General features: G+C 50.7%; 1 protein-coding gene and 1 non-coding gene across 2 annotated transcripts in view; one reads left to right on the top strand and one right to left on the bottom strand.

Annotated features, from left to right (window-relative positions):
• DEPTOR (DEP domain containing MTOR interacting protein) overlaps positions 1-25,482 on the bottom strand; it is a 106,700-nt gene that overhangs the window by 56,470 nt on the left and 24,748 nt on the right. The window contains exons 2-3 of the mRNA XM_043483335.1: positions 1,753-1,931; positions 487-610 (exon numbers count right to left, since the gene is read on the bottom strand). Of these exons, the coding sequence (XP_043339270.1) occupies positions 487-610; positions 1,753-1,931 (303 nt within the window). The remainder of the gene's footprint in view (positions 1-486; positions 611-1,752; positions 1,932-25,482) is intronic.
• Positions 22,155-22,261, top strand: LOC122451570. Its single transcript, XR_006272464.1, has one exon. It is a non-coding gene; the product is annotated as a U6 spliceosomal RNA (small nuclear RNA).

Raw genomic sequence — 25,482 nt, 5'->3', positions numbered from 1 at the left:
TCCAGGTCCATCAACCACTCGGGGCCTCTTCCAGAGAGCTGCGGGATCGTTCCTCTTCACCCACTCTGCTTTCTCAAGGTCTCTCACTGCTCATCTCTTGACCTGAACCTGGACTTCCCCCGTACTTGACAATGCTGCTCTAGCCGTTTACAAGCCCACGCTTCCAAGTCACACGCCAACCCTTAAGAGAGAGCAGGCAACTGCACCGCTGGGTGGCAAACGCCAAGGGCCGGGCTTCTGCTTCCACTTTTGGATTTTGTTAAATCGACCTAAATACAGAAAATGCTATTGAAATAAATTCCTTATGAAGAATCTTATGAAATCGACTTAATTTCTGGCAAAGAGAAAAAAGTGAGTGATAGTTTTCTCATATTAAAAGGAACAGTTATGCAACCATCCGTCATGGAAGAGCCGGGCTGAAGTCAAAATGATAAAAGAGGAAAGAGCCCCACAAGGTTGGAGCAGAGAGCTCCACGCTCAACCTACTTCTCATACAGCCTCTGTCCCCTCACGAAGGCCTTCACTTCATTGTCCAGGGGGAAGGTGCCGTCATCCTTTCTAAAGCGGTAGAAGAGTTTGACGTCCTTGAATTCCTTATGCTCATCACACACTGAAAGACAAGATACACAGAGAGGCAAATAAGGGGGAAAAAACCTGTTATTAATTACTCAGATGAAGGAAGATGCTAATCAAGATTTGTTTTATTACCTAATTTCTCAAGCATACTACTTTACAATCTAATACATGTATTTAGCACAGTCCCTGGCACAGAAAAGTGCTCAGCTTTATGAGCTATCATCATCATCATTATTTAAGAGAGTCACAAAACTCAACTCATCCTTCTTTCCACAAACTCTTCTTGAGCATGATAATAGGGCAGGCATCAGCCTTAAAGAATGTGAAATCTAGCGAGATAGAGACAGGTCGACACGTAATTAAAACATGACGTGATTCGGCTACAAAAGAGCTGAGCAGACATCAAAAGAGCACCTAGAACCCCCGCCGTGGGGAAGAACACCTCTCTGAAGAGTCTGAATGCACGTGGAGACCTGAAGAAGGAGAGGAAAATGAGTGAAAGGGGAGATGTCAGCATTTCAGCCCAAGAGAGCAGCAGCACGTGAAAGGTCATGGCCAGGGTTAGACGTTTCAGGAGATACGGTCAGGAATGGCCACTGGAACAGAGTAACGGCAGAACTCGGACACAGCCCAAACGTCCGCCCGTGGAACGGATGACGGTATGATGGCCAAACGGTATGTGGTACGCACTGCCGTGAAAAGGAGCAAACGAGACACACTGCCAGCGTGAGTGGATCCCACAAACAGGATGCGAAGCAGAAACATGCATCTCCATAGTGACCTAAAACAGCATGTCACACTGCTAAGAGACGCATGCACAGAAATGAAAAAGCATAAAGAAGTCCACAGAAATAGACCCAGATGCCTCTTGGAAGAAGGAAGGGAATGTAACTGGGCAGAGATACACAAGAGACCAAGTAAATGCTCTGTTTCTTAAATGGGTGGGCTCACATCTGAAACAGAAGATTCAGGGCTTCCCTGGGGGTCCCGTGGGTAAGACGCTGCACTCCCGGGCACAGGTAGGGGTTCAACTCCTGGTTGGGGAACCAAGATCCCACCCACTACAGCGTGCGGCCAAAAAACCCTTTTCCTTTTTTAAAATTCCTTTTTAAATAAAATGAAATAGAAAGTATAGCCCTTCGTTTTGTCTCATTACTCTGTGGCCACCTCGCTCACCGTGGTGGATGATGCCCCGGTCCGCCAGCTTCTGCATGAGTTTAATAGCCGTCTCTCTGTCAGACGCCTCCTTGTGTTCGATCAGCCAGTCAATCAGTTCTTTTGCGACAAAACAGTTTGGGTAGGTTTTAAGATGATGTCGCCTGTCTTTAATCACCTTTTCTTCATGCAGCCTGAGCCTGGAAAGAAAAGTTGGCAATCACTTTAGGAATTCTGATGACAACACGCATCACTGAATCAGTCCCAGAGAGAAGTAATGAAATTCAAGCCCAAGACACATCAGAGCGCCATCCTAATACCTTTATGTCAGTGGGCCATTTCCATCAGGTCAGAGCCAGAGGCCCCAGAAAGCAACCCCACCCGCAGATCCAGAACGACACGGGAGGGAGGCAGGCCCCAGCTCTGACACACGAGCTCCGAGTCACTGTGGAGAGCGTTCTCACCCCACCCCACCTCCCTCCCTCACTCGCTCTCCACCAGCGGGCTTACGGTTGCAACCGACCAACTAGTAAACTTCTAGAAACCTGCGGAAACCAGGTACTTCCTTTTCATCACAGACCACTGAGAATGCACGCCCTCTGAACTCACTCCGTGACACAGCAAACACGAATGAGCGTCTACCCAACCGGCCCGTCAGGGACGTCCAGGCAGTAGAGACTGAAGTCGGAAAACGCACAAAGATGCCTGCCCTTGCTGCTCTCGCCTTCCCAGGGGCAACAGCTAAGCGCCTTGTGAGGCTCTTTGCACAGACCAGGGCTTCCCGGTTGGGGCAAGTGGTGCAAACACAGGAGCCGCTGGGTCAGGAAGACCCCTGGAGAAGGACATGGCAACGCACTCCAGTATTCTCACCCGGAGAGTCCCATGGACGGGGGAGCCTGGCGGGCTACATCCCCGGCTTCACCCACGCGACTCCCGTGCGCCTTACTTCATTATCTCAATGCTGTAGAGAAGTGGGGTTGACTGCGTAACCACGCAGAAACTGGGTGAGCGTCTCTTTCTTCCTCCGTCAGACGGAGGCAGCTGCACCGCCCTGTCCTCGGTGACGCTGAGACGGGGCCCAAGGTCTGCTAACCGCCAGGAGCTCAGCGCAGCACCGACACAGAGCAGGCCCCGCCCCCATTCCTGCAGGAGGGGCCAGGCCCTGCTCCTGCCCGAGGTTCCCGATGCGCGAGCGAGCTCGGTCGGGTCAGTTGTGTCAGACTCTGTGACCCCACGGACTGTACAGCCCACCAGGCTCTTCTCCCCATGGGATTCTCCAGGCCAGAACACTGGGGTGGGTTGCCGTGCCCTCCTGCAGGGGACCTTCCCAACCCAGGGACTGAACCCAGGTCTCCTGTGTCTCCCGCATTGCAGGCAGATTCTTCACCCACTGAGCCTGCCGGAGTGCACTAAAGGGGATGTGACAGGTTGTGATATCCCAGGGGTTGTGACTCTGGGTTGGGAACATTCTGGGCTGGAGCTCTGAGACCAAGATGCTCTTCCTTGCTTCACCACTGTCACAGGCTGAGCTGGGTTCCCCTAAAATTCATACGTTGAGGCTGCAATTCCTGGTACTTCAGAATGTGACTGCATTTGGAGGCAGGCTCTTTTAAAAGGTAATTAGAAGCAAATGAGGTCAGTAGGGCAGGCCCTGGACTTACAGGAGTAGTGTCCTTACAAGAAGTGGGGGTCAGGACACAGACAGGCCAAGAGGGAGGACCAGTGAGGACACAGGGAGAGGGCGGCCATCTACACACCAAGGAGAGAGGCCTCAGGAGGACAGCCCCAGGAGCACCGTGATCGCAGACCGTTAGCCCCGAGAACTGTAGGACAGGGAATTGCTGATGTTTAAGCCACCCAGTCGGTGAATCTTGACTGTGGCAGCTTGAGTGAAGACCGTCACCCACTGCTGAAGATGGAGGCTCCTGAGAAGTCTGGGGATGAAGTGCTCAGCTGGGGCGTCGACAGGGGGGCAGGGAGAGAGAGAGAGATGAGAGTCCTAACAGGTACAAAGTGCACGTAGAGAGAAGAACCATTTATTCTATTTAGTATTTATCTATCTGTCTGGCTGCATCGGGATTTGGCCGCAGAACGCACCGTCTTCGCCCGGGCACGCAGGCTGAGCTGCTCAGCGCCTCGCGGGAGCCCCGCCCCCTGACCAGGGATCAAACCCACATCCCCTGCATTTCGAGGCAGACTCAGCCACCGGACCACCAGCAAGTTCCCAAAAAGAACCCTTTTAACGGAGTTCCTACCATATGCTCAGCACTGCACTAAGCATTTTCACATGAGTGACTTAACTGCTGTGGCCTGAATGCTTTCATCCTCCACAAACTCACAGGCTGAAATACTGAACCCCAAAATGTTACTTATGAGGACAGTCAGGCACCCAGGACTTGGCTCTCATCCTGATGGCCAGTAATCCCAGAGGACCAAACTCCTGAGCATCAGCATCCTTCTGGCAAAACCAGGATAACGGCATCCACCCTGATTATCTCCTCACACTGCCGCAAAGCTGGTCAGTAAGGATAAAGACAGCATTTGAGCCCTTACTAAAAGCCATGCAGCGCTGACTGCTTTACTGGTATTAATCCTCACGACAGCTCCCTGAGGCTGCTAATGTTAAAGTCATAAATGATATAAAAGGAGAGCTGTAAGTATTAATAAGAAGTAAACGAGCCTTAATTTAAAAAAAAAAAAAGCACGCTCACATTGGTGTGCTAAAGTCATCACATGAATCATTCTAATTAATTCAGTGACAATGACACTGAGTGATTTGTTTAACATGCTCAAAGTGGCAGAATGCAAAACATTAATTCTTAGACAAGATGTCTGTCAAGAATCTAAGAATAATGAGGACCAATTTATTTAGAAATTGAAATGTGGAATAAGCTGCTATATAATTTGGTGGAGGAGGAATATGTTATGAGCCAAGAGACAAGTTTCGGCTCCTGTAAACTTTCCAACTTAAAAAAAGAATGTATTAGGTAATGTTTATCTTTGAACACTACAGAACAGAGCCTTTCCGTTACTATCCCTTCGGCACTGAGCTTGGTGCTAATTCTGGAGCAGGACTGCCTCCCTCTGAACCTCACGCCGCTCTGGTGTAAAAGGCAGCTCTGGTCACTCCCCTCGCAGCCCACCAGGACCGGTGCGTTTCCACGTTGAGGAAAGCAGGCAGCAATATCGAGGAGAAAAAGCTTCGGATCTGGGAGGCAGCCTAGAACTTGATCTTTTCAGACATGTTACCAGGGGTTAAAAATGCTCAATAACTGTTACCATCTGTTTCTCTGTAATAGAAACACAGAATGCTAAAGATGAGCATGAAAAATTCCAGGAAAACTATCCCAATAAAGAGATAAGAATTTTCATACGCTAAATAACCAAGTGTTTTGCCTGGCACTGTGCGTACTTAATAAATATTTGGTGAACAAATAAGGATACAGGGACACTAACAGAAATGACACCCTTTTCTAAAAAGTAGGGAAACTTCTCACAAAATAAAGTGGGGGTTCTCACCCCACGACTTAGTGAACATCTAATATTAAGGAATTTATCTTAAAAAAAAAACATGTATATGCTTTCACTTCCGGGGCAATCCACTTCCCAAGTTTAATCCCCGTTGTGTGGGTGTATATGTGGGTTTTGTTTCTTGGTCACTCTGTGTGGCTTGTGGGAGCTTAGCTCCCTGACCAGGGACTCGGCAGTGAAAGCGCGGACTTTAACCACTGGCCACCAGGGGATTCCCCTGCATGTGTGTCTCTTTTCTTTCTTTTTTTTTTGAAAAAGCATTTCCATTTCTTTGAACTCAATTTACTGCTTACAAATTTCCACAGTGTTTAATACACGAATATGCATGATCCCCAAGAAGCAGGTAGAGGAGGCAATATTTCAAAGTCTTGTGGGAAAAGAGAAATTCTGCACACTCGAGCCTCCCTGGGATGGCATCTCCAGGAAGACCCGGTGAGATGCTGAGCAGGACTGAGCCGCCCTTGCAAACACACCCATCACCCCATCTGCCAGGCCCACACCCCCTGCACCTGCAGACCACCTCCCACACCTCGGCCACCCCGGGCAGCCTGCAGACCCCCCGGAGCTGGTTCTCCCCGCCCAGGGCGGAGCCTGGCTGAGAGCCCCTGACTCACCGTGGTCCCCGCGCGCCCACCGGCTGCTCGGCGAGGGGACCAGAGCCAGAGGATTCTCCCCACTCAAGGGACGGCCCTCGGCCAAGCCCAGCAGGACGGCTCCGTCCAACACGGGAACAGGGCCGTCAGTTTCCAGCCCTGTCTGTGTGGGGAGCCTTCCTTCGAGGCGGAGCCCACCCGGGAGCCAGTGAGGAGCCCAGAGCAGTGAGGAGGGTCCCGGTTCAGAGCAGGGGGCAGGGTGGGGGCTCGCGGCCAGACGCCCCTGGTTCCCGGCGGTTCCCCCGCGCAGACCCCTGCGTCCAGGACTGTCCACCAGGCTGACCCAAACGTTCGTGCAGATTCCTCCATAGGAGGCTACGGAAAAACCCAAGTGAACTTTCTGGCCAAGCCAACACATGAGGTGTTTAGAACACAGGTTAAACATCCTCGGGATGAGAAACCCGGCAACCAGGGAAGAGGTGGGTGCGCAGGCCAGCTCCGGGAGGGCAGAGGGGAAGAGACGGCCAGAGGCCCCCAACGCAGGCCCGGGTCGGGTTCCTTCGAGCCTTTCAGTTCTTCCTTCAAGCTGCCGCGCTCCGAGAATACCCAGAACAGGGTCAGCCCCTTCTGGCGGCTGCAGGAGTCTCGGCTCGGATTCCATGAGGCCTGCACCCGCCCGGCCCAGGAGGCCTGCAGTGAGCGCGGCCCCTCCAAGCGTCCTCACCGTCTCTGCCCCGTGTGCACCGGCATGTCCATCTCACAGTCTGGACATCCTGCACTCTACCCTCAAGACAGACACCCCTTGGCTTCAAACACCCCCTCCTCCAGCCTGTAATAGCTAAAAAAAATTCTACTTGCTATTCGGCTTAAAAGCACCTCCCCTGAGAACATTTTCCCAGCCACCCCAAATCAGAAAACGAGCTTCCCTCCTCTGCTCGCCCACTAGTGAAGCACTCACCCCACTGCGTCACTGTCAGACGGGGTGAGGGATGCTGGGGGGAGGTGCCGATTTGTAATTCCAGCGCCTAGAACACAGCAGGGCACAGAGCCTCACTGATGGGAAAAATCAGCTGATGCATCTGATACCCTGGGCCTTGAGATGCACGGGGCAGAAGAGTCTTGTGAAGACAGAGTCCAAATCAATCCACACTGAACCCCTGGGAAGAAGAATCATCTCTGTTTTAACTGCATTTTCTATGCCACTGGCTGGAGTATTTAAATACAAAAGCCACCTTCCCGTCATTCATTTCAGACAGCTGGTTCACAGGCTTTAGAGTCAAGGTGATTCTGTAATATTCTATCCGCGGCCAGCGAACCAGCTGCTGAAAGAGCCGTCTGACAATTTCCTCTTCCAGCTCCAGGAGAACAAACACTCCGGAGCACAGGGTGCTAATAATCCCTACGAAATTACCGTCCATCAGATAAGAAAGGCAGAAATTGTTTTTCAAAAAAAACAGCTCGTGGAAAACTGCAGCGGGTTGCAGGACTCAGAGAACAAAAGAGGGCTAGAAACCACAGTCTCATTTAAAAACAGCGTCATAAATCTCAGGCGAAGTAAACAGTTTAATTAAAACACACAGCCAGCAGAACAGTGTGGCTGACAGCGCGAGCCTTGTGATCTGGGCAACAGCACTGACATCGATGTGCTTTCAACCCAAGCTATTGTCCCTTCCAGATGTCCAGGAATGGCCATTATCTGTCCTTGGGGACCAGAGAATTCAGAGGAAGTCACTCTTACTCACCCACCCTTGAAAGGTCCCAAGTCTAAAAGGATAAGAAAATAAGAGAGGAACCACTGAAAGCTAACACACTGCATTTTCTTTTCGTGTCTGGATTTATTTTATAATTAAAAATTCAAATAATCAAACAAATTCACGCCCTCGGTAGATTAAAAAATTTCAAAAGTGCATAACCTCAAGCTGGGTAACTGGTGATGAACTCGTTGAAGCCAGGAGACTTGTGTGTGTGGGCGTGTGCTAGACTATTGTTTTTACTTTGGGAGGGGTTTGAAATTCCTTGACCCCCATTTTTTTTTAAGATAAATATTTTTTGATGTGGACCATTTTTAAACTCTTTAGTGAATTTGTTACACTACTGCCTCTGTTTTATGACTTGGCTTTTAATTTTTTTGGTCACGAGGCATGTGGGATCACAGTGACCAGACCAGGGACGCAACCCTCACCCGCTGCATTGAGAGGTGAAGTCAACCACTGGGCCGCCAGCGAAGTTCCAACCCCCACTTCCCAAAGGAACACGGTACGAATAGTTGTTTACGTATTCTTGCAAAAAATCTATGACGTCCACATGTGCAGCTGTATACGTATGCTCTTACGGGAAATAGGGTCATAACAGACATTTCATGTGGTTTTGCTTCAAGAAGATGCTTGAATCCTCTCAGCCTGATGAGAACAAGGGGAATAATACAGATGGTGATAGAAAGAATAGAGAACTGGTCAGTGTAATGGACTTCACACTACTGAACTGCACATTTTTAAACAGTTAACATGGTAAATTGTATGTCGTGTATATTTTACTGCAATAGAAAAAGACTCTATACTTAAAAAAACAACCGGTTAACGTAAAGAGAGCATGTGTGATCTGGGGAGCCAGAGGGAATTGCTCTGAGACCACACACGTGCATGCACGCGTGCGCACGCGCACACACACACACAACAGAAAGCCGTGCTGGCCATCTTCTCTAGCGGACACATCAAACGTTCCATCAGCAAGACCCCTTTTCGGGAGGGTAGTGAGCAAGGGCTCTGGGAATCAGGAACAGAGCCCTTTCACAGCTCGTGCCAGGTCAGCCCAGAGCAGAGTCCCACGTACGCTGCGTGTCCTGTCACCTCAGTGAACTGAGAAGGTAAACGCCTGGGAAGGAAGCATGCCTGATTCGAGCCCCGTATCTCAGGGGCAGTACTTAAAATCATGATGGAGTGTTGGCAGAAATAATAACAGTAACACTTTACATCTGATCAGAACCGAGCACCATCAGAAAGAGCCCAGCAAGACCCCTTGTGAATCAGGCAGGCGTTGTCATACTCAAGAGACAGATAAGGAAGCAAGCTGGCAAGGTGACAGTGATGTGCTCACAGTGAACGTGAAAGTCGTGTCCGACTCTTTGTGACCCTGTGGACTACACAGTCTGTGGGATTCTCCAGGCCAGAATACTGGAGTGGGCAGCCTTTCCCTTCTCCAGGGATCTTCCCGACCCAGGGATCGAACCGGGGTCTCCTGCCTTGCAGGTGGATTCTTGACCAGCTGACTTACCAGGGAGGCCCTAATGTGCTCAAGCTAGATTTCTAACAAAGAGCAGGACTTCCCTAGTGATTCAGTAGTTAAGAATCTGCCTGTCAATGCAGGGGACATGGGTTCAATCCCTGGTCTAGGAAGATCCCACACGCTGCAGGGTGACCGAGCCCGCGCTCCGCAATGAGAATCTGTGCAGCGAGCAGGCAGCCCCGCTCAGCGCGGCTGGAGAATGCCTCAGCTCGGCAAGGAGACCCAGCGCGGCCCATAAATAAGAGGCTAAAAAAAAATCACACAGCAAAGCAATGACGATGGTTTAAAAATAACGCAGATCTAATTTCTACATTTAGAGAGCTTTCCATGCCATCAAACTTTAAACAGAAGCACCTGGCTTCTGCCTATTTTATGCTCATATAGGCTAAGAAAGAGAAAACATTCCAGTCATGCTAAAATGCCAGGGAAGGTGAAAATTCATGCAATTTATACATCACACAAATACTACCTTATAACTACAGATGGGGATCACTGCTACAAAATCAGTCATCACGCTGTCTTCATGACTGCCTTGAGCCAGTGTTGTGTAATTAACACGACATTACCCAAGGGCCAGAAGTGGACACAGTGAGTTATGCTACCCAGAGAGTCGGCATCAGCTCATTCAGGATACATAACAAAACCCGCTACTGTTTCTGGCTGTTCCAAGCACACAGCACGCGGTCTTAGTTCCCAGACCAGGGATCAAACCCATGTCCCCTGCCCCCTGCAGTGGAAGCCCAGTCTTAACCCCTGAATTGTCAGGGAATTCCCCTAACACACACTTTGCTTTTTTAATTCTTTATTGAAGTGTAGCTGAATCACAATGCTGTGGTAGTTACAGCAAAATGACTCAGTTGTGTGTAGAACGGACAGACAAGGTCCTATTAAACACTTTTAATGATGTGTGCGTAACCACTCACGAGGCCTTTTGAAACCCCTCATCTCATCCTTGGGATAAGATGTAAACACTAGGTCAGGGCAGGAAGGTCCCTAAGTCAGCCTCCCTCATCTCGTTAGATCTGAGATTTCTCACTGAATTCTTCCTCCATGTGAGCATTTTTCTAGGAGGTCTCCAGTTCCGAGGAATAAGAAACAACATCAGCCTCTCAAGTTCTGATCTCTTCCTCTGATGAGTCACAAGAAAGGTACCCTTCTGGCTTGCAAAGTGCCTTTCCAAGAAGCTCAAAGAGTTTTCTCCAAACATGTCATTGTTTACATTCCGTACCTAGCAGAATCAGCCCTCCAAGTGCCATTTTACAGGTGAAGAAACAAGCCCAGAATGGTTCATGGAACTCGCCGAGGACACAGAGGGACTCCCAGGACCGGTGCTGGGCCCCGAGTCCACAGGTCCTGCTCTCTTTAGAGGACAGGGCGGCGCTGGTCCTGCTCTCTTTAGAGGGCCAGGCAGCTCTCGGACTGCTCAGGGGCGGCTCTGACCCCGGCCACCTGGCCCGTGGCACCCCTGTCACGAGAGGGCACCGCATCCCGGCACTTTCCTCCCGAAACGCAGAGCTCTGCTCGTTCCTCAGAACAGCAGTTTGCAGCCTGGGCGAACATCATATCCTGTCCTCCATCCTGGTCCCCAAGACTTGGCACAGGCCAGTAAACGGTGCTCTTCAGGTGGCAGCGAGCAGCACTCGCCTGGTGGTCCAGCGGCTAAGGCGCCACACTTCCACTGCAGGGAGCATGGGTTCGCTCCCTGGTCAGAGAACTAAGGTCTTGCGTGCCGCGTGGTATGGCCAAAGGACAGAAAAAAGAGAGAAAGAAAATACACCTTTCAGGCAGGAATAGGGACTCAGTTGCGTTAGTCCCCAAATCCCACTCCTGCCTTCCTGATGACGAGTGTTCATCATCACTCAGGGGGCTGTGGAACCAGACCGACCAGGGCTCGAGTCCAGGTCACAGTCATCACCTGCCGTGTAACCGTGGGCAGAGCACTCAACTTCTCAGCGCCTCAACTTTCCCATCTATAAAATGGGAATATTAATGTACGTGTCATATTGTGAGGATGAGATGAGAGATTCTATGTTAAGGGCTGAGCACACAGTAAGCTCTCAATAAATGTCAACTCCTACTGATGTTATGATCATGTAATACATTTTGCCAGATTGTGCCAGAAGCTCCATCAAAATACCACTAAATATGCTCCTCAGTTGGTTTTTAGAACAAATGCAATCCTCAGTTGACGACCACTGTTTTCTAGCATGGATGCAGAACTTTGAACTGAAGTTGGTTCATGTCTCTGGGACTGATCTCAGGACGATCGGGCTAGGTCAGCAACGGCTGCTCTTTGTCAAGCCCGTTCTTGGTTAAAAGTGTATTTGCTCAGTCGGGTCCGACTCTTTGCGACCCCACGGACTGTAGCCCGCCAGGCTCCTCTGTCCGTGGGATTCTCCAAGCAAGGATGCTGGAGGGGGTTGGCCGTTTCTCCAGGGGACCTTCCCGACCCAAGGATTGAACCCAGGTCTCCTGCACTACAGGCGGATCCTCCACCAGCTGGGCCACCCGGGAGGAGCAGAGATAACCGAAGGTGAGGAAGTGTGCAGTCACTCCCTGCACACACATCACGGCCATGCTTTCTGTGGGGCTTGTGAGAATCCATCCCACCTCTTCTAAGGTCTCAGCCAAACTGGTAACTAAAATCACTCAACTGTTTTAACTGGTAAAAACTTCCAGCCGTCTAGTTCAAGCTGTCCCCAGCATCGCTGTTTCAGAGACGGGAAGACAGACGGAGAAATGAGGTGACCCGCCTGTGTTTTCCCTGCTCCAAGTTCAGCCTAGCAGTCCTGCCTCCGACCAGGCCACCCGCTGACCTCCACAGCCGGGCAGCCGCAAACGGGCTGCCGCTAACCCAGCAGCGTGTCAAGGAGTGCTTTTTCGTTTTAACCTAACTTCCTACTCATTTTTTAAACTAATTTCTTTGTCCACTTTTGGCTGTGCTGGGTCCTCTCTGCTGTTCCGGCTTTCTCTAGCTGGGGCGGGCGGGGCTGCTCTCCAGCTGCGCGTGCAGGCTTCTCACTTGCCGGCTTCACTGGTTGTGGAGCCCGCTCTAGGGCTCTAGGGTTCGGGGGTCGGGGCGTGGGCTCTAGGGCTCCAGGGCTCAGGGGCTCAGGGGTCAGGGTGTGGGCTCTAGGGTTCGGGGGTCGGGGCGTGGGCTCTAGGATTCGGGGCTCAGCAGTCGGGGCACCTGGGCTCGGGGCTCCGGGCGCGTGGGCTCAGGGCTCAGGGGTTGGGGCCTGGGCTCTAAGGCTCGGGGGTCGGGGCGCATGGACTCGGGGTCTCAGGGGTCAGGGTGCACGGGCTGCCTTGCTCTCAGGCACTCGGGATCCTCCCAGACCAGGGATCGAACCCCTGCCTCCTGCTTGGGCGGGCAGACTCTCCACTGGGCCACCAGGGAAGCCCAGGGAGCACTTCTGTCACTGACGAGAGAGCTGGCCTGGGCCCTCTCTGCAAGAGCCTGCGAGTCATCTCTGCAACACCCAGACCACTGCATCCCAACAAGATATATAACGTTGCAAACCGAAACATCTTCCCTGAGGAAAAACAATGCACATAAAAATTAAGTACAAAAGATCATGACATAATAACTAAAATATTGTTCAAAATACGATTCCTGGGTTTCCCAGGCTGCACAGTGGGAAACAATCCACCTGCTAATGGAGGAGATACAAGAGATGCAGGTTCGATCCCTGGGTCAGGAAGATCCCCTGGCGTAGGAAATGGAAACACGCTCCAGAATTCTCGCTGGAAAATCCCGTGGATCGAGGAGCTGGCGGGCTATTGTCCACAGGGTTGCAGAGAGTCAGACACGACTGAGTGCACACGCGCGCACACACACCCACAAACCCCCGCTCCTCACTGGAATATAAAAAATACAAGCCGGGAGGCGTGCAGACGGAGGCAGAGATTCAGGAGAGAGAAGGTGCGCGCAGGGCGGGGCAGGGACACCCTCCGTGAAGGTCACCTGGAGGCCTCGAGGGACCACAAGAGGCCGGGCCACACCTGCGAGCCTCTAAGGCGGCAGGTCTGGGGGTCAGCGCGGGGGCGGCCTCTCTGCGGAAGGTCCGCTGGCGTGGATGCGGCTTTAGGGGGCACCTCCGTGAGCCGCTGGGTTGGCGGGGAACAGAACCAACACCAGGCTGGGCATAAGAGGAAAGGGTGATGGGGGCGGGGCGGGGCCCACCGGCGGAGCCCAGACCCAGGGGCGCGGGCAGGGTGGGGCCAGAGGGGGACACACTGTCGGGGCGTCTCCAGGCCCGGGGTGCCTTCCCCGGAGAGTCGGGAACCTGTGACCCTGTGGGCTCGCACCTGTCAACACCTGAATGCTGAGCCGAGCTGCAGGGCCCCCTCCCTTTAAACGCCTCCCCACCCGCTCGCCGATGCCCGCTCCTGTTTGAGGAGGATCAGGGTCTTCCACCCAGTAAGAAGGTGTGCGGGTCTCTTTTTTTCTTTAAAGATAGGTCTTTGGCTGAGAAACAGGCAACAAGCTGGCTACATGTAACCAGCTGAACAGCAAGTATAAGTGAGAGCTGTGAGCCCGTCCCTGAGTCGATGGGCAGGACGTCTAAGAAGGAAGGCGCGCGGTGCTTTTCTTTGGTCTCGCTGCACCGCTTCTGGGATCGCAGGTCTCCCACCAGAGATCAGACCCAGGTCCACGGCGCAGAAAGGGCGAAGTCCTAACCACTGCACCACCAGGGATCCCCGCAGACAGGTGACTTTAAGGAAAGAGGAGGAAAGGGCTGGTCCGCTAGGGAGAAGGGCGCTCAGGGCACAAGCGGGGCTCAGACGCCAGCGTCTCTGTCCAGCCGGGGGTGGATCCGCGGAAGTCAGGTGCCGTGTTGGCGCCGGGGGTGTGTGAGGCCACCAGAACCCTACTGTGTGTGGTTCCCGTCCAGTAGCCTGACCTAGACAGAGGGGGACCACAGAGGACGAGATGGCTGGATGGCATCACCGGCGCAATGGACATGAGTCTCAGTAAACTCCTGGAGACCATGATGGACATGGAGGCCTGGCGTGCTGCAGTGCATGGGGTCGCAGAGAATCGGACCCCGCTGAGCCACTGGACTGAACTGAACATGACCCAGAGGAAAGCTCTAACCAACTTAGGACCTCAGTTTCCTAATCCGGAAAAGGAGGAAGCCGACCAGATTTATCTCTAAACTTCCTTTTGACTCTTAACTTCTCTGGTTTTTTTTTAATGGACATTCTGAAGAGCCTCCAGGGTAAATCCCCACTCACCAGATCAAAATAGAACAGGCCGTTTGGGGCACATTTTGTACTGAAAGGATCTGCCACAAACCACAAGGCTGAAGAGCACAAAACAGCAAATTTCATTTCCTTCCGGCTTCCAAGTGAGGATGAACATATCAGAGCGAATCCTGTGCTAAGCAGGCTGCCCAAACCCCGACTAGGGTTACCGGCGTCTATTTTCAGCTCCCAGGACAGTCACAGAAGCTGCGCAAGGGTTACAGATTTTGTGTCGGGGGGCGGGGGGGGTCTACAACAGAGAACAGATAAAGCAGAGGATTCCTCAGAAATATTCCAAGAGCCCTCCAAAGTGTTGTCAGGCACATCTGTGGTTATAGTGGAGGCAGCTTTCAGCTGAGGGGCTTGTGAAAGATTCCTCAATCAATGTACATTTATGGAGCTCCAACTGCATACCAGGCATAGCTTAAACAACGGCTTGGCGTGGACTAGTTTCCGTAACTGAAACAGATGTTGCTTCTTCAAATGAAAATGTTGTATCCTATGTGCTTAGGACACACACACACACACCAGTCACTGTCTCCATAATTCTCCCAATCCAGTTAAAACTGAATCTATCCAACAGGGTTTTCCTTTTCATCTGTTTCCTGTTTTAGCAAATGCATCCCCTTCCTTTCTGCCTCTGTCTCTAGATTTATGGTCTTCCTTCTTCAGGATCTGTTAAAGTCTAGCTCAACTCAGTCTTTCTCTGTAATGTCTTCTCTCCACCACTAGATGTGACCTGCTTTCCTTGACGCCTCTCTGACATCTTTTCCAGGATGCTCAGGTCTACCCGTACACTGTTTTCTATTACTTTACTCTTACTTGCATGACTTCTATCTCTCCAACTACAGCACAAATTGAATGAGGAAAAAACTGTCTCCTTCCGTCACATTTCCCAAAGTGTCTAGGACAAGGCTAACGGTAAGTGATGCTCAGAGCACGAGCTGGGGTTTCATCTTTGCCTGTCATGCGGAAAAGGTGACAACGCACAGACACGAAGAAGGGGAAAGCGGCCGTCAACAAATAAGTGATACAGCCCTGCTTTAAAACACCTGTATTATATAGGGAGAGAATCCTGATAGTTCCACATGCAGTGATGTAAACACACACACGCGCATGCGCGCGCTTCCCTGGTAGCTCAGTTGGTAAAGAATCCGCCCACAATGCGGAGACCTGGGTTCAATCCCTGGGTTGGGAAGATCCCCTGGAGGAGGGAAAGGCCACACACTCCACTATTCTGGCCTGGAGAATTCCATGACTGTATATAGTCCATGGGGTCGCAAAGAGTCAGACACGATGACTTTCACTTTCACACACACAATTAGACAAAAAAAGGTCAGAAGAAAGCTGCTGAGAAACATTCAATGGAAGGGAGTTAACTGTTCCTGGGCTTCCCAAGTGGCTCAGTGGTAGAGAACCCGCCTGCCGACGCAGGAGATGCAGGAGACTTGGGCTTCACCCCCGGGTCGGGAAGATCCCCTGGAGGAGGAGGTGGCGCCCCACTCCAGTGTCCTGCCCGGGACTGCCTTGCTCGACAGGGACCCTTGCGGGTACTCGACACCTACAGCTGAATTTTCAGGCTACTAGTGTACCACTCTGGCTGCAGAACACACTTGGTGTGTTAGTGTTACCTTCGGTGTGTACAACCTCATGTACCTAGACCCACACTTACCTGGGTTTCAGCTCACTCAGACTGTTGGCAGGTCAGAGAGAAGCAGGTGGAAGTGCAGCAGACCATCGTCAGTGGTCGAGAAGGGACCACACTGCCCCTGACACAGGCTCTTGGCGCTGACTTGAGCATACACGTTTTCCACGTGTCTGAGTCCCAACATGGTTCTGCATAATAATAATGCCATATGCCGAGCACATCATGGCTTATCAGTGACTTCCATACTCTTCATCTTATTTGATTTTGCAAATAGCCATGGGAGGTGGCTGGGGGAGAGGTGATGAATCCCTCCCTATCTGTAGACGAGGCGAAGGTTCACTCTGGTGGCTGGAACTGGCCGCTAAGAGTTTCCAAGCGGCAAAGCCACATATCACATCTAGACCTTACAATACCTCACCTCCAAGACACCACACTTGTAGAGTGCGTCTAACCTCACTTGTTAGTAAGAATATTCCTGCACGGCTGTAGCTGGTTATATCTGTGGCTGTATCTGTAGTGTTATTGCATACTTATGTTTCTATTTTCTTTTTTTAAATGACAAACTCAGGAGTAATTTATTAGAAATGCCAATAAATACATAAGTCATAAACTAAAACAAAACTGAGAAAACAAAGTTACACACATTACAAAAGAGATAAAAATGAGAACAAGACACCTCACACAACATCACAGTAAGTGAGGGGAGCTGGTCTAAACATCCAGACTTTAGGAAAACACAAATTATGAAACCTGTCGTAAGGAAGAAGAGAAGGAAGGTATAACAATCCTCTACTTTCGTCCTCTAATTTCTTACATGTATATACTTTAATCAAACTTTATTGGTATCCAAATTAGTTCCTGTTTTAAACTATTCTATATTGGAGTACAGCTGATTAACAATCTTGTGGCTGTTTCTGGTGGGCAGCAAACACATCCCTGTGTCCCTTCTCCCCCAAACCCCCTCCTGTCCCGGCTGCCACCCACACTTAGCAGAGGTCCCCGCCTCTTCAGGGGGACCTGTTGGTTCCCCACCCGAAACACAGCAGGGTCGATCCCAAACCCCCTCACTAGCCCTTCTCCCACCCTCCCCCACACACACATTTATGCTTTTCAAGGGTCCTCCATTACTTTGTAAGTACCCCCAAAGACTCCGTCTTCTCTCCAACTCCTTGTTTTGCTCTGGTGGATGAGCAGGTATTTAAACTCCGTTGATGACTATATAAAGAATCTGAAACCTTACCAAACTCTATTTAGAGCCCCAAATACTAACATGGTTCCAAACACCTGTGGCTGCTCGTGAACTACAGCACTCATCACACAGAGACAGTGTCTTCTAAAGATAGCCGGGTGCCTAAAGATCTTGCCAGCTCTCAGCCACACTCTCCTGACACCTGTCACTTGAACCGCAGTGGCATTTCCACAGCTAAAAAGTCACACTGCTAATCAGGCGACCAGAGGCAAGGGAGCGAAGCTCAGAGTGGACTCTGAACATCATTAAGATTCCAGAAGGTCTTTGAAAGGCCTTTCCTAGTTTAAACTCACTCTGCTACTGCGCCTGTGTCTAGCGTCTTTCCATCCCAACGTTCGTTTACTGTGTGCGTGAGGCTAGGAAGTGAAGCCAACAGAACAAACTCTTGTTCTAGGTCCACTTCAGTTCAGTCGCTCAGTCGTGTCCGACTCTTTGCGACCCCATGGACTGCAGCACGCCAGGCCTCCCTGTCCATCACCAACTCCCTGAGTCCACCCAAACTCATGTCCATCGAGTCGGTGATGCCATCCAACCATCTCATCCTCTGTCGCCCTCTTCTCCTCCTGCCCTCAATCTTTCCCAGCATCAGGGTCTTTTCAAATGAGTCAGTTCTTCACATCAGGTGGCCCAAATATTGGAGTTTCAGCTTCAGCATCAGTCCTTCCAATGAATCTTCAGGACTGATTTCCTTTAGGATGGACTGGTTGGATCTCCTTGCAGTGCAAGGGACTCTCAAGAGTCTTCTCCAACACCGCAGTTCAAAAGCATCAATTCTTTGGTACTCAGCTTTCTTTATAGTCCAACTCTCACATCCATACATGACCACTGGCAAAGCCATAGCCTTGACGAGACGGACCTTTGTTGACAAAGTAATGTCTCTGCTTTTTTTTTTTTTTTGTCTCTGCTTTTTAATATGCTGTCTAGGTTGGTCATAACTTTCCTTCCAAGGAGTAAGCATCTTTTAATTTCATTCTAGGTACCAAGAAGCAAATGATACCTGCGCTCTGTGAATTAGTGGGTTTTATGTTTATTTATTTTGGCCAAGGGGAAGGTGGGATCTCAGTTCCCCGAGTCAGGGATCACAGCTGAGCCTCCCTGCGTTGGAAGCACAGGGTCTTAACCACTGGACCACCAGCCAGTCCCAACTGAAGGCATGTGTTTAAGCCCAGAGTCTGTTCTGAAGGGACTTATTTACATCACAGTGTCTGTCCTATGAGTGTCTAAGACATTAAATTATTTCATTTGGTCCTTGAAAAAACATACAATGTCCTGCAAACCAAGCCCCGTTCATCAGACTTGTAACTTTCTCACTGATTACATAATGATGGGATAAATAAGCAATTTGATTAGACTGCTATTTGATTCAACAGACACTCAAGTTTTCAGATTCCTTGCTTTCAGGGAGGAGTCCCAGGCAGAAAGTGGAACCAGCCCAGAATAAGAGGGGTTCCGACTAAACAATTAAATATGCGTTTTGTTTTGTTTTTAATTTATGATTTATTTTGGCTGTGCTGGGTCTTCATCGGGCTCACAAGCTTCTCTGGTGGTGGTGAGTATGCTCAGAAGCAGTATCTGGGATCTGAATTCCCCCCCAGAGATGGAAGCTGGGCCCCTTGCATTGGGAGCACACAGTCTTACCCATGACTCACCAGGGAAATCCCTAAATATGCATTTTAATAAAGAGATCTATTATAAAGCAAATAATAGGGGTTTGTGTTAGTTTAATAATAGAAAAAGAATCGTCTGGATGTAATTAATACAATGGTTGGTGAACATAAGCTACTGAACACATAAGATTAAACAACACATCTGAGTTCAGAGCCACACAATACTTCACAGCCTTTCTTGGACGATCGTGACTGTGTCCAAAACTCTTCTCCACAACAAAGAATCCTGTTTCCTCTAGTCTTTCTCCTATTTTTTATTTTTTAATTTGCTGCAATGGCCACGCTACCTAGTTTCGTAAATCTTCTCTGAGCTTTTAAGACAAAGAAAGGATAAGCCCCTACCCAAACCAAACTCAACCAGTGAAACTTTCCACAGGGAGTCATGTTGTTTAGTCGCTAAGTCGTGTCCAACTCTTTTGCAGCCCTATGGACTGAAGCCCACGAGGCTCCTCTCCGTCCATGAGATTTTCCAGGCAAGAATACTAGAACGGGTTGCCTCTCCCTTTTCCAGGGGATCTCCCCGGCCCAGGGATCAAACCCGAGTCTCTTGCATTGGCAGAGAGACGCCTTGCCACTGAGCCACCTGGAAAGCCCTGATGACTCGTGTCCCAGTGACTAAAGTCCAGGCATCACACTGGCAGTGTGGCTATCAGAACCGAGAATGAGTTCCACTTGTCTTTGTAATGTACCACTACGCTTGAGCCTTACAGCAGATCACTGAACTTTTATTTAATATGATGCTTATTCTGCCGTTTGTTGAAAACATGAGTTGAAGGTCAGGAGGTGACCAAAGGAACGGTGAACATCCTGGGTTAAAAGTAAGGAGTGGAGACTCAAAGCCAGATGACAAAGCGCCATTTGCACTGAGGATATGCATGTTTCGTGCATGTTCTACAGTCTTACTTTATATCCCATGGTACTTCCAAACTTCATAGTTGATTCCAGAATCGGCATCGATCCCTCCGATCCCTCTTGACTCTAGTTCAGGGGGCCCCGTGAGGACAGGGGTGTCCATCTGCTGCATTCCCAGCTGCACTGTCAGAGCCTAGCGCCCCCGCTGGGTGTCCACCCAATCCAGCATACGCAGGACACGCCGGACACAAGCCACTTCACGGCGCCCCCTTCTCTCTACCACCCTGCACACGCCACCCCTCAGCACACACGCTCTCTCACCACCTTCCCTGCCAAACCAGCTCCTCCTCCCGAACACCCGACCTCTAGGACTGACTCCCTGCCTATTCCAGCCACCCAGGCAGTGTCTTCAGCCGTCCTGGGCTAAGAAACACGGTTTCTTTAACCATGGTTTCCCGCTGCCCGGAATCCGTCTTCCACCCTCCCACTTCCACAAAACCTGCTCATCTCCCCTCTCGTCCCACGAAGCCACTGCCTCCTTTTCTAGTCATGGGGAGTTCTTCTTTTTAAAACTGTTGCTTTAATTTCCCAGGGTTCTTCACAATATTTTGTTCAATTATCCTCCATTTATTCATGGAGTCCTATTCTACTTCTCTACCTAAAAAGCTGTCTTCTTGGTGCAAGAATCGTGCTGTTTATTTCTTGATATCTTTTCCAATGCAAGCAAAAGCTGGCCCCACAGGCTCTCAATAAATATTTGTAGGCTGATTAACTAAAGATAAAATACAATCAGCTGGCATGTGTATAAGAAATTTTTCTGGGAGGAAAAGATTTAAAAAAGGGTATATCTAGGTTCTTCTGAAACATGCAGAAGAAATCTGTATTCTATATACACACACAAGTATATAATCTTTTTTTTTTAAATTGAGGCACACTTGATTTAACAGGGTTGCATTAGTTTCTGGTATATTACAAAGTGATTCACTTATGCATATATATACCTGTTCTTTTTCACATTCTTTTCCATTAAGGTTTATTACAAAATATTGAATATAGTTCCCTCTGCTATAGAGCAGGACCTTGTTTAATCTATACATAGTAGTCTCTGCTAATCCAAAACTCTAATTTATCCCTCCCCTATCCTATAATTTTAACTAATCCATAATAAAATGTTAACTGTGCTTTTTAAAAAGTTCATACGCAAACAAACAAACAAAAAAAAAGTTCATACGCTGCCTTAAGTCTTGTTTAAACTCATTTATTAGCTGCAAGGACTGTGACAAACATTCTGTTTTGGGTGCTGCCGTGTGGAAAAAAGACAGTTCTGTGGCGAGAAGATCAGACCCTTATTCTTGAAAGTCAAAACAGAAAAATACGCTTTTGATGTTGCTGTCATTACCCACAAGAGACTTGGTGGGAGAAGAGTGGCCCTCCCCCTGCCCGCCGGCTCAGACAAGGGCTGCTTACCACTCTGACAGGCCTTTCCTGGGTGCCACGCGCTTCCAATGCCACTCTGATTAGCCACTCACCGCCAGCGCCACGGGGCAGGAGGAACAGCATCACCCCTGTTGAACAGTGCAGATGCCCTCGGGAGGCACAGAGAAATTCTGAGGGGCTTTCCCCCTAAGATAAACGGCGGGAGTCAGAGCTTGAACCCGAAGCTCTGGTGTTCTGCTTCGGTCCTGGGAAAATCCAAGGTCATCCTTAAGGAAAGCCGGGGGGCATCTGTCACCAGTTCACCACTTTAGCTTACACTCCAGTGAACGTGGAGGCCCCTCAGTCGTGTCCGACTCTTTGTGACCTCACAGACTATACAGTCCATGGAGTTCTCCAGGCCAGAACACTGGAGTGGGTCGCCTATCCCTTCTCCAGCAGATCTTCCCAACCCAGGAATCAAACCGGGGTCTCCTGCACTGCAGGCGGACTCTTCACCAGCTGAGCCACAGAGGAAGCTATCGGGGAGGCTTACTCTCCAGGGACACTGAGAAATCAACAACCCAACAAGTGCCTAGTAACGCAAGAAACAGCGCCAGACGGGGGGAACAGCCGTGAGAAGGACTAAAGCCCGACTTCCCTCGTGGGGCTGAGAGTCTAGACAGCGGCTTCCACAGGAGGAACCTGAGGCCATCCTTCGGAGTGTGGCTGGACAATAGCAGAACACCTGTATTTATCCCACTTTACAAGGATTCTTTTACTTTTCTATTTTGTAGGTGTGTTTATGGTATGCATAATGCATCCATACAGCAGTCCATGGGTATCACAGGCAACATGCTGATGTTGGGGGGAATCTGTGCTCAAAATACCTGCACAGATATGGACGGGCAAGCAGGACATTTGAAACCCGATGGACTGTGCTCGCTTCGGCAGCACATATACTAAAATTGGAACGATACAGAGAAGATTAGCATGGCCCCTGCGCAAGGATGACTCGCAAATTCGTGAAGCGTTCCATATTTTTAAAAACCATATGATTATCTCAATAGATGCAGAAAAGCCTTTGACAAAATTCAACATCCATTTATGATAAAAACGCTCCAGAAAGCAGGAATAGAAGGAACATACCTCAACATAATAAAAGCTATATATGACAAACCCACAGCAAACATTATCCTCAATGGTGAAAAATTGAAAGCATTTCCCCTAAAATCAGGAACAAGACAAGGGTGCCCACTCTCACCACTACTATTCAACATAGTTTTGGAAATTTGGCCACAGCAATCAGAGCAGAAAAAGAAATAAAAGGAATCCAGATAGGAAAAGAAGAAGTGCAAACCGCTGGACTGCAGGACAACTCAGGCTTTCCTGAACACACTATGACATGTCCCAGCTTCAGGTCTTTCTACCTGCTCTATTATCTAAAACGCATCTCCTCCCTTCACGGTCCTGCTTCCTGAGTAAACATCGTCCAAGCCCAGCTCAGAGGGCCCTCAGAGGCAGAGTCCGTCACACCTCTCTGAGGCTCCCACGATCCCAGAGGGACCCCAGACGCCCCTCTGTCCCAGACCTCATCCTGCTGTGCCGTGACACCTACATTTCCACCCCTGGCACTAGCTGGCTGGACTCTCTGGTCTGTGAGCTCCTTGAAGACAGGAGTTCTCTGGTTTACCGTTTGTTCTCAGGGGCAGGATCATCACTGAGGCCTGGCACGTAAGGGCCTCTCACAATGCACGTGAGAAGTTTATTCACAGCTTTTTTCTCTTTAATTGCAGTCACCTTGAAGACAGATGCTTCAGGCGGGCAATCAAACAAAATCTTTTCCTTCCTCTTCTGTCCACCTGCAGAGAGGCGGCAGGGCGGGCGAGCCCCCACACCCAGCTCTCAGACGCACCCCTGAGCCCAGGTCAGGAGAAAGCTTACACACAGGCTGTGAGAAAGTGGTGCTTCCAGAATGCTTCTAAATGTTCTTTTTATTGGGCCACAGACGCTTTAGCACGCCACGTTAGCTTCTTCTGTACAGCAAAGTGAATCAGTCATATGCACACACATGTCCCCTCTTTTCTGAGTTTCCTCCCCACTGAGGTCACCACAGAAGGCTGAGGAGCGTTCCCTGTGCTGCATAGCAGGTTCTCACTCGTCATCATGTGGTATCAACAGTGAATAAACATCAGTGCTCAGCTCTCTGTCATCCCACCCACCACGCTCCCCTGGCATCCATGTGTTTGTTCTCTGTGTCTGGATCTCTAGTTCTGCTTTGCCAACAAGATCATCTACACCATTTTTCTAGATTCCATGTATTGGCATTAAAACACGCTATCTGTTTTGATCTTTCTGACTTACTGCACTCTGTATGATAGTCACTAGGCCCATTCAGACACATTCAAACCTTACCAGTGAGGGCTGGCCAGTCTCAATCTTGACTTCAAGATGGAGACCCAGCACTGCAAAACCTGGGAAGAGCACATCAGAAATGCAGAGACACGCTGAGCTCAGACAGTTCAGATACCAGTCCTGCGGGGATGCCTGCGGGGCTGAGAAGAGACGAACTCAGGACGGGTCACAGGCTCAGATTCTGTCTCAGCCCTGCATGCACTAACTACGCTGGGGCCACCATGCTGGGGTGTGTAGCCCTGCACACACCAACTGGGGTACACAGCCCCGCACACACCAACTGGGGTGCACGGCCCCACACACACTAACCGGGGAGCACGGCCCCGCACACACTAACCGGAGTGCACGGCCCTGCACACACTACTGTGGTACACAGCCTCCCACACACTAACTGGGGTGTGTAGCCCTGCACACACCAACTGGGGTACACAGCCCTGCACACACCAACTGGGGTGCATGGCCCCACACACACTAACCGGGGTACACAGCCCTGCACACACCAACTGGGGTGCACGGCCCCGCACACACTAACCGGAGTGCACGGCCCCGCACACACTAACCGGAGTGCACGGCCCTGCATACACTAACTGGGGTACACAGCCTCCCACACACTAACCGGGGTGTGTAGCCCTGCACACACCAACTGGGGTACACAGCCCCGCACACACCAACTGGGGTGCACGGCCCCACACACACTAACCGGGGTACACGGCCCCGCACACACTACTGTGGTACACGGCCCCACACACACTAACCGGGGTACACGGCCCCACACACACTAACCGGGGTACACGGCCCTGCACACACTAACCGGGGTGCACGGCCCCACACATACTACTGTGGTACACGGCCCCACACACACTAACTGGGGTACACAGCCCCACACACACTAACTGGGGTACACAGCCCCGCACACACTAACTGGGGTACACAGCCCCGCACACACTAACTGGGGTACACAGCCCCACACACACTACTGTGGTACACGGCCCTGCACACACTAACCGGGGTACATGGCCCCACACACACTACTGTGGTACACAGCCCTGCACACACTAACCGGGGTACACAGCCCCACACACACCAACTGGGGTGCATGGCCCCACACACACTACTGGGGTACACAGCCCCACACACACTAACTGGGGTACACAGCCCCGCACACACTAACTGGGGTACATGGCCCCACACACACTACTGTGGTACACGGCCCCGCACACACTAACCGGGGTGCACGGCCCCGCACACACTACTGTGGTACACGGCCCCACACACACTAACCGGGGTACACGGCCCCACACACACCAACTGGGGTGCATGGCCCCACACACATACTGTGGTACACGCCCCACACACACTACTGGTAACACGGCCCGCACACACTACTGTGGTACACGGCCACACACACTAAACTGGGGTACACACAACACACTAACGGGGTACACGGCCCCCACACACTACTGTGGTACAGGCCCCGCACACACTACTGGCACACACACACACTACTGGGGTTGCATGGCCCCACCCACACTAACTGGGGTACACCCCCCACACACATTACTGTGGTAACGGCCCCGCACACACTAACCGGGGTACACGGCCCGCACACACTACTGTGGTACACGGCCCCACACACACTACTGTGGTACACGGCCCCGCACACACTACTGTGGTACACGGCCCCACACACACTACTGTGGTACACGGCCCCACACACACTACTGTGGTACACGGCCCCGCACACACTAACTGGGGTACACAGCCCCACACACACTAACTGGGGTACACAGCCCCGCACACACTAACTGGGGTACACAGCCCCGCACACACTACTGTGGTACACAGCCCCGC

Source organism: Cervus canadensis, chromosome 12, assembly GCF_019320065.1.
Source record: "Cervus canadensis isolate Bull #8, Minnesota chromosome 12, ASM1932006v1, whole genome shotgun sequence".
Classification (NCBI taxonomy): Eukaryota; Metazoa; Chordata; class Mammalia; order Artiodactyla; family Cervidae; genus Cervus; species Cervus canadensis.
This window is presented reverse-complemented; position numbering and strand designations above follow the sequence as displayed.